The sequence below is a fragment of the Haliotis asinina genome, chromosome 9, assembly GCF_037392515.1.
Source record: "Haliotis asinina isolate JCU_RB_2024 chromosome 9, JCU_Hal_asi_v2, whole genome shotgun sequence".
Lineage (NCBI taxonomy): Eukaryota > Metazoa > Mollusca > Gastropoda > Lepetellida > Haliotidae > Haliotis > Haliotis asinina.
Window position 1 is genome coordinate 34902563 of NC_090288.1, and position 12911 is coordinate 34915473.

A 12911-nucleotide genomic window follows, 5' to 3' on the forward strand; every position below is an offset into this window, starting at 1 on the left:
TTTGTTTATTTGTTGTTCAATATAGCACTAATTACAATTGGTGGTGCAAGAGTGAGTATGTAAGGTTTTACAACACTATTAGCAATATTCCAGCAATATCTAAACAGGGACCCCAGAAATGGGCTTCACACACTGTACTCCACATCAGAGTACAGAATGAACACTTTAACCATTAGGTTACTCCACCCTCCTGTATGACAGCAGTGTGTAAATGATTTAGCCTGGACCTGACAATCCAGTGATCAACAGCATGAGCATCGATCTGCACAATTGGGAACCGGTGACATGTGTGAGCCTACCACCCGATCCCGTTAGTTGCCTCTTACGACAAGCATAATCGCCTTTCATGGCAAGCATGGGTTGCTGAAGGCCTATTCTACCCCAGATTTTACGGATTGGACCTGACAACCCAGTGATCAATGTCATGAGCATTTACCAATGTCATCAGGATACAATGAACCAAGTCGTCAAATATGATTGACCATCTGTCTCCTTCACTAACACAGTATTCTTGGAACAAGTTCAATAGTCAATGCTCATGAGGGTTCAATATGAGACAGCATGTCAAATCCTCTCATTGCAACTAATAAAATCACATGCAGCATAGACCATGTTGCGTCAAATCTTAAATAACAAATATAACACTGGTTCCATCCTTTCGTATGAATGAGTGACCATTTCAAACTGCATTCATGCATGAGTTTTGAGATCTGTATTAAAACTAGACACAAACATTCAACCATCTATAACCTATCAATTATTAGCATCAGTATCAAAACCTTAGTCAATATCGACCAACTAATTATTGAAACAGTAAACTATGTTAAAAATAAACAGAAAAGACTTGGAGTTTGCAATGTATCCCAGATGTTACAATGTCAATTACAATTGGCAAAAATTATCAATAATAAGAAACATCATGAGTAGGAAAATCAATAGTTACTGATATGAAATTTGTGCATTCAATAATATTGAGTGTAAACTTTTGTCATAGTTTAATTTACTTATGCAATAGGGAGAGTTATGACTTTATTTGTTCTAAATATTGTTCATGGCACTGTCTGTTAGTAATCCATAAACATGTTGCCACTCACCAGTGATATATCATATATAGCTTTCTTGAGATTTATTTGGCATTTTTGTTAAAAGTTTCTTCTCTGATATTTGTTGATAATCAATCAATGTTTAGTTAATGATTATCAGTGTCAATTATCTATATAGATAGCCAGCTCTAACGTCAATAAGAGTGTCCCTTGAATGCCATTATCTGCAAAAAGCTTTAATCTGTCCTTATTTGCAATAGGGCCACATGGGTGGGCTTAAGTCGATCCTTCCTGCATTTACGTAGAGGCTGATGAACTGTAACATGCTATTGTTGACAGGGTCATCTCTAGTTTAGTCGTGTAGCACTTGATGATGCAGAGTCAGATGAGCCCGAGCTGGGCACTGTTGTCCCACAACCATTTGTGGTAGTCATTCAGCTTGTGGTCATTAGGCTTCACCTGGAAAAACAGAGCAGTGGGTGAAACAATCACCATTAGAAATGCTAGATAGTGCATTGATGCTTGGTGTCCAAACAAATGAATTTGTTTATTTCCATCTTTTCTTGTGGTATTTCTTTCATGTTTAAGATACATTATTAACATCTATAAAAAATATATAAACCTTTCAATAAAAATTATATGACTTTCAAAATAAAAACTTTCTTTGCATGATTATTTCTTGAGCTTTACAGTTCATTATAAAACAATACTGTATGTCTATCAGTTTTGAGATGAGTGAGGGAAAAAGGGGCAGGGAGACAGGGAAGAAAGGGCAGGGAGCAAGGAGACAGGGAACAAGGGGCAGGGAGCAGGGAGACATAGAATGAGGGGCAGGGAGACATGGAAGAAAGGGCAGGGAGCAAGGAGACAGGGAACAAGTGGCAGGGAGCAGGGAGAAAGGGAATGACGGGCTGGAAGCAGGGAGACGGGACAATGAACAAGGAAACGAGAGGCAGGGAGACTGGGAATGAGTGGGAGGGAGCAGGGAGACAAGGAACAAGGGACAAGAAACAGGGAGACGGGTAACGAGGGCCAGGCAGGGGTGGAGGCTGAGAAAGCAAGATAATGTGTGGTGTGGGTATGGGTGAGGGTGTGGGTGGGTGGTTGTGTGTAGTCTGTGTGTGTGTGTGTGTTCAGTAACCACAGACATAAGATACGCCAGCAATAATCCCAGCAGTACCTCATTTGTCAATTACTCAAGTAATGATCAGTCATAAGTCAACATTTAACTGACAAAACTGATCTTGACTCTACCAGAACACTCACCTGTCTCCATTCATTGACACAGAATATCCTGTAACTGTCATTGCCGTACTTCCCAATTCCATGTAGTTCTATCGGGTAGGACCAGTTAACCGTCAGGTACTCATCTGAAAGCAACACATAACAGGCAATAAATAGCCTATAAATAAAATTCAAATAACATTACATACTACACATGATATAAAGATTAGCTTAATCATTGTTTTGGGACCATGTTCTGTCACACCTGCATTAATCCAGGCCATTTGTCTCTCACATAAAGGGGTCAAGTTGGGATATAACTGAAATACTGCTGCAAGTGGTGTTTACTCAACCCACTCAATCAGTCAGTCTGTAATACAAGTTGATTATTTGAGTTATAAGGAATTTGAAATTCTGAAAAATTGATAAATGCCACTTACAACAATATTTGAATGGAAATTGTATATTGGTCCATTGATGGTAACTTTTCTGTTGCTCTGAATGAAAATTTCCTCCACTACACTGACTGTCATTCGGGTAAATGTAAGACTACTTACGTGTTCAGTCTTATTACAATTCCCCATAGACTCTCAACTAACTGTATTATTTCCACTGTATCAAGACAGGAGTTGTCCCTTATGTTTTGAACATGACCTTGGTGCTTCATTATAATTAACGGATAAAGGGAAGTAACTCTAACATCTGCAACCTACACTTTATTGGTCGATCACGTCAGCATGGGCTGAACCTGCTACAGTCATCCTAGAATTCTCTACAAATGGTGTCATAAACATCACTCAACAATGTCTCAAATGCAATGAAAGATTTTGGTTTATTACCAAATCAAAAAGACCATCGAGCTAAACCCAAGGAATAAAAGGAAATCAGAAAAAGGTGAGGAATATAGCATCGGAATGCAGAAAGGTAGCCTTGAAGATGGCCAGGCAAGACCGATGGGACACCACCTGCTTGACTGTATTGCAGGGTTTAAGAATTATTTCCAACACTGTTACAGAGTATACATGTTCTTTATGTGAATGTCCTCCCTGTTTTGTTACCTACAGGGCCCCACAAACCTGAGAACTTGATGATGGTAGCAGCTCTCTTCTCATGGAGTCCCAGTGGTTGCATGAGACGGGCGATGATGTCAGGGTCAGCTTTCCTTGCTGCATCAGCTGTTGGCCACTTGTTGAAGAATTTCCATAATAATGGGATGGCATTTTTACCTGAGGTGGACAACACTGAATTCATGTCACAAACGCACCAGGCGACTTCTACACTGAATCTTAAGCGACAGATTAAGACTGCATTCAGAAACTTGTATGGACAATACTCTGGTAAACATTATGATAGGTGTTTGTTGCTAAACACAACGCTCTGCACTATTCAACATAAATGGCGATGATGTGTAAATGATCGAGCCTGGACCAGACAATCCAGTGATCAACTGCATGAGCATCGATCTATGCATTTGATATGTATATAACATCAACCAAGTCAGCCACCCTCCTCTACCCTAACCCATTAGTCATCTCTAATCTCCACAGACTTAACAACATTTGGTCAAAAAATGTTATTATTTACATCAAGTAAGTGAGTTTTTTTATGCTACTATAACAATAATTCTGCTGTATCAAGGCAATCATGCCAGAGATTAGGCTTCATACATTACACCCAATGTAAATAATCAAACTAGTGTTCAGTGTGATGAGCCACCACTTTAACCACTATGCTACCCACAAGCGATGAATAGTTTTTAACAATCAACCCAAGCCAACAGGATAAAGCTGAGACTGACGCACCATTGGTTTTGTTCAGGAAGATGGTCGCCACAAGCAGCTTCCAAGGATCATGAAACAGACTCTCCTGTACCAGGTTGAAAGGGGACTTTGGGGGTGTCCATGGCCGCTCTCGCGGCAGGGTGGGGCGCCGTAGGGGTGGGGCCTTACCATCACTCGGGAAATACTTACTAGGCACTGTTAGAAGAAACAGAAGTTCAAACAAGACGCACTGAAAATCATTTGTAAAGACAGATAATCTGTATAATACCATAAATAGACAGAAGGATTTTTTAAGACATTGCTAAGAAAAACCAAAACAAACCTCCGAGAATGGAAAAAATACATGCTTATAAAAACTAAGTGTGCATTAAGATACTAAAATACAGTAGTCACATCAAAAGTAGCTTACTCATGAAAGTAAGTGAGTAAGTGTGACTTTACGCAGCTTTTAACAATATTCAACAAAATCATGACGGAACACCAAAAATGGGCTCCACATGTTGTACCCATACGGAGAATCAACCTCGTGTTTTTGGCGTGATGAACCAATGCTTAAAACACTAGGCTGCCCCATCAATCCTATTCAAGAGAGATTGAGGAAAATGCAGACAAAAGAATTCAAGACACAGCAAAATGAACAGCCATTTATCACTGTTACAGTGAGACTTCTCTGCAACTCAATACAGACCAACAGTTACATAAACAATAAAATATATGGAACTATTGATCAAATAATTGGTCACTTGATCGATCTCACTTGCACCAATTGGAGGCTAAATGATATTCATAAAAAATTGAAGGATCAAACTACAAAAGAATGTTTCTTATTGTTATGCTTGTTAAATCAAGACATGATCAACTGATGCAGTTTTCCTACTACTAAAGACCAGTTCTAAGCTGGCTCTTCAACGGGTCGATCTGTATAATATTGTGAGTGATAACCAGCACAACATGCAACTTGTGTGTCTAAATATTCACTGGTTTCAGACTAACTGACAAGTGCTCACATCTATCCCTGCATGGACAGGACGACTCCTGAATGATCGTAACTTGTACTTACCAGGTGACCAGTTCTGTGTTGAGAGTGCTTGTCTCTCCTGTTCCGGCTGTAGACTCTGCCGCCGCACTTTCTCTACTGTATCCTCATCTTCAGTCCCACCCCAGCTCACCTTCCGTTTCCGCATCCGTGATGTGCGCAAACTCACATCGGATCGCCGAGATCGTAACTTTACACGACACAGAGCCATTGGATCAACAGACTCGTATTTGTTAGATTCTGGATGAGTCACATTTTCATTTTCGTCAACATTATCAACATCTCCTGGCAGAACTCCAGAATCCACCAATGGAACTCTTGATTCAACATCGACATGTGGAATTTCTTGATTCTCCAGATCACAAGGTAATCTCGTTTCATCGCCTGTTGTTACATCAACTAACCTGTCCTCAACACTCTTAGTTTTACTACTCACCAAATTTCCCCCATTACACAAAATTTTGTTGATGTCATGATATATATTTTTAGTCCTGTCACTATTTAATGCAATGTGATCAATATTAACACTATCATTTACATCTTTGGATTTGTCTAATTCATTCAATTCTAGAGTGGTCACTTGGGATGTTTTCTTTGGTTTTGAAGGATGACGTCGCTTCTTTGACAACTTGTCTTCTTTCAGAGGCGAAAAGTGAAGTGATGCTAAGCCATCAGAATCTGATTCCTCCTTGTCATATTTATTTAATGATGACAAACCATAAGAATCCCTTTGAAAAAATTCCGAAGCAATCTTATCAAGAATGGGCTCACTTCTTGCTCCAGAGGAAATACCACTATTTTTTAGGTTAACCTGGGGCAGAATTTCTCCATTCTCACCCTCAATTCCTTGTGATTCTGCACGGAAGTCCATGTCTTCGTCATCTCCGCTGCCACTGATGGTGTCCTGGGCCGTTGACAGGTCCTGCCCGAGCTGCTCCTCTAGCTGAGGCTCATCATGTTCACTAATCAGCTTCAGCTCATCGTATTCATTGTACTGCAGAGCCCGTTGTTCCTCATCTTCTGAGTCCTCATCCTTTGATTGCTCCTCAACATCTTTAATCCCAGAATTCTCATTCTCACTCTCATCTTCTTCAGAGGAACTTTCATCGTCCGGTCGAGAGTACAACTCCTCCTTCTCTTCCTCCGATTCATCACCCATGTCCATCTCCTCGGGAGTATCATGACTTAGATCAGCACTACCTGATGCCATCTCTACCTTCTGTGGTTCTTCAGCACTATCTTCATCATCCCCATCCTCATCCTCACTGGATCCACTGTAGCCTGCTACAGCATCATTGTCCCTACCAGCCTCAACATTCATACCCAAATCAACCCGACTCTCCGAATCTTTGTCCCATGACCCTGAGTCTGTCACATGCACATACCTGTAGTCTTCTGCTGATTCAGCAGGTTTCACTATCACAGATTGCTCCTCACTGTCCGATAGATCAGAGACACCATCTTCTTCTTCCTGTTCCTCTACCACAAGTTTCTTCTTTGCCAGTGCCATCTTCCTCTGCTCCCTCTCCTTTCTCCTTCGTTCCTTCAGATCATCCTGGCGACGTTTGGTGGGTGTGGCAAAATTCATCTTCACCACTAATTTTTGTGCCAGAGTCCTATTGTCTTTTTTCGGTGATACTTTAACAGGGGATTTTTTCTTCGGGCTTTCCGGTTTGGGTTTCACTAGGTTTTTCTTTGTTCGTTTTGATTTTGTACTCTTGCTGAGTTTGGTAGTTACATCTCCTACAGCTTTGGCTTTGTTTTTAATCTTCGCAAAGTCAAAGTCATCAACACTTATGTTGAGACCCTCCTGGTGAATATACAAGGCAATGTCAGTCTTGGAACGGAACTTCTTACCATCAGGACTGAAAAGAAAATCGAACACAATATTACTGAGGCAGCAAGCGAGTTGGATTTGTGTCTGAGGGAGGGAGGGAGAGAGAGGGATTTGAGTAAGAGTGTCTGAGGGTGTGATGGAGTGAGTGAGGAATGTGTAAGGGAGTGAGGGAGTGACCGAGTGAGTGACTGAGTGACTGAGTGAGGGAGGGAGTAACTGAGAAAGTTGAAGGTGAGCGAGGAACAAGGGAAGTGACATATTATACAGTGTCAGCCAGAAGTGATGCAGGTCTCAAAAATTGACTACATCAGGGAATACTAAAACTGATACATGATCAGAGAGAACTGGGATTTGAACCCACAATCAGAGACTTTTCTCGTGCCTCAATGATGAAACTGTACACAGTGTGTCTCTACCCCTCAGGACAACTTGCCAACAATGACCCCTATGACATAAAACAATTATACATGGCAAAGGCCTATCTTGAAATCAAGGGACTAAATATTATTGTCAGTGTTTCAGAAATGTACCTGAACAAAGATCCAAGCACAAATACAAAAGCGATGCCATTTATCTCTAGTCTCATTACAGAAGAACGTGTAAAAACAACAGCCAGGTTTTACAATCAAGTCATTGCCAAGTCATTGTCATAACTGATCATTGGAAGGGAGACTTTTACAAACGGCTATCACTTCCTCTGATGTCATACTTCCCAGACAGTCAAAGATCCTCTGATTTGTTCATATAACTTCTGCTAATCTGTTACAGTGTGACATGATATAATCCCAGCTGTTCATTTCAGGAGATTGTTAGATTGTTTGGTGTGTCCTAATGGCAGTATTACCTGTAGATGTAGCAGTCAAACTTGCCGGCAGACTTTCCACTCAGTCTCTGTACCACCCTCTTGGTCCAGCCGTTGGGGAGCAGCTGTTCCTCTTCACATGTATTGCTGCCCTCGTATGTGTGATCACCTCTGGAACATACAGGCACATATGTACTGGGTTTTACTTCCACTTACATCACAGCTAAAATGGATAGAATCATCATTAAGGCACCCGCTTGTTATCAGTGGCTTGGGCCACTGTACTTGATAACATCGCCGAATTGCTTGATGACTGGCTCTTATCAAGTCCATTGTTAGGTGATGTCATAAGGAGCTCAGATGTTGATGTTTAATCACCTACAAACTGTTTGAACTTGGGTTCAATATTGACGATATTTCTGACTCCCATTCGTCACATGTTCCTGTGCCATTATGCAGAACAACTGTGCCATGAATTACAACATGCAGCAATGAAAACAGCGACTGGAACTCTAAGCTTGTTGAGCAATGAAAAAAATGGCTGCTGGGAGTATGGGCAAAGGACAAGGTCGAATGTCATCATTCTCAATAGTGGCATTATCTGTTTTGTTCTATGAACGTTGCCATATTTTTAAAAATGGGTCAGTGACCTCTGTTGTTTGTTGTTAGCAGTAAATGCTTAAAACCAATACCATTATTTGTCTTTATTTTACGAAAAATTTTGGTGGTTTTCTGCTACAATTGTCCTCCACATTTGTGCGTACTGGACACACATTTGTGTTTCAAATGTTTCAGATGATGACATCTGTACATCACAGGAGTGAATATGGCGTTCAGTTCAGGATGTTTAGATTTGGTACACAATAAGATCATGATGCAGAAAAATGACAACAAGGGCCAAACCTTACATTGTTTAATGACATGGGAAAAAAAACATATTTGTTATGTTAAATGAACAAAACTCATGTTATAACTAGACAGAAATGCCGGTACAAAACCGAATTTTGGGATTGCATTATGGTACATTTTATTAAAACATTGATACAACTGTCACAGGACATTTTCTGCAGTAGAAAATGCATATATAAGTACCCCAAGGACAATCTCTATGAAAATGAATGAAAGTTCCAAGATTTTAACAACGGCATCTTAAAAGATGACACCCTTAACTCAAACTGAGCTAGCTAAACACTGAGGTTTCAGAAGTCATTCTTCTTATTGATGTCCACTGACTTACCTGGCAGAAAGTGCTGACGTCTCCTCCGAGTCTGAGTGCTGATGTGGTGGGGGAGTTAGCACAGGCGTAACAACAACCTCTTTCCTTGATCGAGGTTGTCGTGTGACCTTCACCTTTGTGGCAGACCGTCTGGAAAGTATCACCATTAACAGTGAAGTAGCGGTTAATTTGTGTGCCATGGAATTGTAAATATTGAAATGGCATCAATGAAATATTTTGTGCAAATAAAAAAAATGTTGTGGTTCCGACTACACCTCTTTAGATTTTAGGGTAGGTAGCTAAGAATTTATTTTTCATACGTTTTTTAGAAGAAACATACCAGCTAATAATATATTTAACTCTGTAACTGTTTATTCAATCAAAGCTTCAGCTATAATGTTGACTTTCTTCATCAGAATGACCAATGCCCATCATCAACAATGGTGTCTCAAAGCTTATTTCATTCATATCACTTAGAAACATTTGAGTCGTTACAAGAATTCAAAAGTCGGTCAGGTTATCAGAAGCACAACATTATTTTTTAGGCCTTATTTTCACAAAGGCACCTCTAAAGTACCCCGCAGTTGCCCTATGGCAACCCTAAAATTCCATACAAGACATTTATCTGACACAATCTAAATCAGAATTAAATAGATTTTACAGGATCATGGATCATGTTTAATGCCCCACTCAGCAATATTCCAGCTATATAGGGGTGGTCTGTAAATAATCAAGTCTGGACCAGACAATCCAATGATCAACATCATGAGCAGCGATTTACACAATTTGGATACTATGACATGCCAACAAAGTGAGCAAGTCTTACCTCCCGATCCTGTTAGTCGTCTCTTATAACAAGAATAGGTTGCTGAAGATCAATTCTAACCAGGATCTTTATGGGTATCACGATAAGTAGAAAAGTGACAGTATTTTTTCAAGAATACCTTGCTTCTCCTGATCTTTGTGACTTTTCAGCTAACAAATCTGATGAAAAGTTGAAGTCATCAGGAGATACATCAAGCTGGTTGCTGCTAATGAACATAGCAAGCTCCGCTTTAGTGCGAAACTTTCGTCCATCAGGACTGCAAGGAAATTACATTACAAGGTTACCATGAAACAGAACTATAAGTTCCAAATATTAATATAATTTTAAAGAAAAGACACTACAGGTTATTAAACAATGCCTGATGTGTAGACAGTTAAACATAACAAGCATTTGCCATTAATGTGACAATGTCCCCTGCAGTAAAGAAGAACGAAATATTACAAACATATTTACTAGTTTCTATTTCTTGGTCGCATACAAGGTGCCTGAAATGACTGGTGTCTGCCAGGTCACCCAGCGTAGGCTGTCAAAATATTGAAGACACTGGGAGCAATGATTTAGAAAGGAGATATCGCATTCACATACATTTGAAAAGTGGTCAAATTGTCATGGTGACCTTACAGATACGGTCAATGTCACCCAAATCATTCTGGTGTCTGATCAATTGCCAAATGTGGGTTGTGACCAAATTTGAAGACATTGGGTACAACAGTCCATGAAATATCTTGTTAACAATAATCAGGATGTACGTACAGATGCTGCTAAATAAATAGTCCCCTGTTCCGCCTTGTGCCGGGGGACAATTGTGCTCTCATTTTCAGAATAAGTTAACTTGCTATGAAAACATACCCCAATCACTGAATTAAACCAACCACTCACCAGTTATCTGATTCGCAACGTTTATAAAAAATTCACCAATTTTTTAGTTCCGCTTTGAAACCGAGAAAATTGACAAGGACAGACATAAGAATTATCAGAGATTGGGTAATAAACTATCACATCTTCAAATCACCACACAGACTGAAAAACATTACTATTAGTTGGGCTTTAGAGACTGGAGAAAAACTGGTGTCACTGCAACATTAATGACTTGCTACGTGACACACCTGTAAATATAGACATCAGTTCTTCCGGCTGTCTTCCCACCCTGTCTTCGGACAACTCTCTTCTTCCACCCATTGTGAAGGGCTCGCTCCTCGCAGGTTGCACTGGAGTTGTACGTGTGGTCAGTACTGAAGCACATAAGGTACAGGTAGTCAAGTAGCTATTGTCATATTTACCTGTCAATGTATGAGTTACATGTCTACCTGACATGGGCACACTTAACAAGTGGGCATGTTTACCTGGCATGTGGTAACATCACAGTTGAAGGTGGGGTAAGTTTACCTGACATGGGGGTTCATCACAGTGGAGGGTAGGGCATGTTTACTTGACATGTGGGAACATTACAGTGGAGGTAGTGGCATGTTTACCTGACATGCGGGTACATCACAGTGGAGGAGCTTGGTATTGGTGGGGGTGGTAATGGAATATGAGAGTTTTCCATCTCTGCAACCACGATGCCATGATGTGGGGGTACACTATCTTCCTCCTCTTCCTCAACAGTCACTTCCTCCACTTGGGACATAATCACGACACTGAAAAGAAAACAAGAAAACGATAACAACAATACTGAATGCAACAATAAAAGGAATTATAATGTGGAAATGACTTTGTTGATATTACAACAGCACAATGATACACTGAAAAGAATGCTAGGATATTCTTCAACTATTGAACTGTTTCAAAATGTTACAAACAAATAAAAAGACTATAAACATGCTACAGGAATAGTTTCTACCACTGTGGGGGGTTTAATGGCAACTCATTTCAGCACAACAGTGCCAAGGATTGGTTCACTAGTACCCATCCATCATATCCATCTGATGGGCCACTTTTATAACTGACTGACAGAGAGTGGCAGAAGAATGTTTATCACTGAAACATTAACAGTTTGATAGGCCTTCTTGAAGTTGGTTTGCAAATTTTAACGCATAAAACTTTACAGAAAACAATTTATATCTTATGCATGAAGCAACTTTTTGTGTGGATTCAGAAATCATAATCACCCTACATTCTGCAGCAGGAAATAGACTACAATTTGTTATCCATACAGTTCAGTTGTACGTTTTCTCACTGACGTTTGTATTTACATCAATCCTCATTTTTCGCTAAAACCAGAGACTCGTTACTGCCTCGAAGGCTAGATAACAAAACATTCTTTAGTCCATTTCAGATTATCTTTAAATGGTGCTTGATTATCGGTCTTGAAGGACAAATTTTCAATGACCGCCTCGAACTGAGAAAAAAATATTTACTGATTACATTTCAGATTAGCTTTAGATTTGCTTGCACTGTGATCCTGTCACTTCACTGATTCATACACTTACTCTGTATCCGTGTACGCGTCCATTGTGATGTAATTACAGATGCATTGTAAAACTTGAAACTTGTCTAGGAGGCTTAAGAAAAGTAATCAAATCGACAACATGACAGGCTTCTAGCCCGCTCATTCGCCATTGCTTAACATCTTGCTGAATTCTGTGACCTGCATACGGAAAGTACCGTTTGTAATCAGTGATTATTACAAAAGTAGAGAAAACGTTCTCCAATTATTGACTATATTCTTAAAAAGAAGCGGCAAAAACATATTTCGACCAGAAACAAAGTGTGCTATTTTGGCTAGGCGACTTATTATTATTTTCGTATTTCGTTTATATTTTCATATTTCACTTTTGTACGACCGATCCATTCTCGCGAGAATGAGCCTCTGTCCGGATATTACCGGAAGTAGTGGAAGGCGGGAGAAAACTTTACAAAATAATAACAGACTTGAGAGTTAGTAAGAATATGTAAGTTGGATGCTTAGAATGTTGACCCTTATAAGGTTTCTTGTCCCTTAGCATCTTTTATGCTAAGGGTAAATAATCATATTTCCTGCCTGGACATGTATGAAACTGAACCTGTCAGTCCTGTCCAGCACTGAGTTTTTCTGTTCAGTGTTGGAGCACTCGTATACTCGTTTGTCCGTCATATCAGAAGTACGGTAATTAAGTGTCCAGTATTGTTATCATACATGTATCTGAACCTCGCCCTCCAGTGATCAG

The 12911-nt window shown here is 39.9% G+C and overlaps 2 protein-coding genes across 2 annotated transcripts in view; one reads left to right on the top strand and one right to left on the bottom strand.

The window, feature by feature from the left end:
- Positions 1-12337, bottom strand: LOC137295960 (uncharacterized). The gene is made up of 11 exons (XM_067827561.1): positions 12195-12337; positions 11238-11402; positions 10872-10997; positions 9884-10021; positions 8961-9089; positions 7766-7894; positions 5109-6949; positions 4070-4243; positions 3344-3493; positions 2310-2413; positions 1-1502 (listed from the first exon to the last, which is right to left on the bottom strand). Exons 1-11 carry the CDS (start codon positions 12215-12217, stop codon positions 1425-1427), a joined length of 3057 nt encoding a protein of 1018 aa, XP_067683662.1. The 5' UTR covers positions 12218-12337; the 3' UTR covers positions 1-1424.
- The window catches only part of LOC137295965 (protein NEDD1-like), a 16709-nt gene continuing 16135 nt past the window's right edge, over positions 12338-12911 (top strand). The window contains exon 1 of the mRNA XM_067827577.1: positions 12338-12656. The gene's annotated coding sequence lies outside the window, so the exon portion shown is untranslated. The remainder of the gene's footprint in view (positions 12657-12911) is intronic.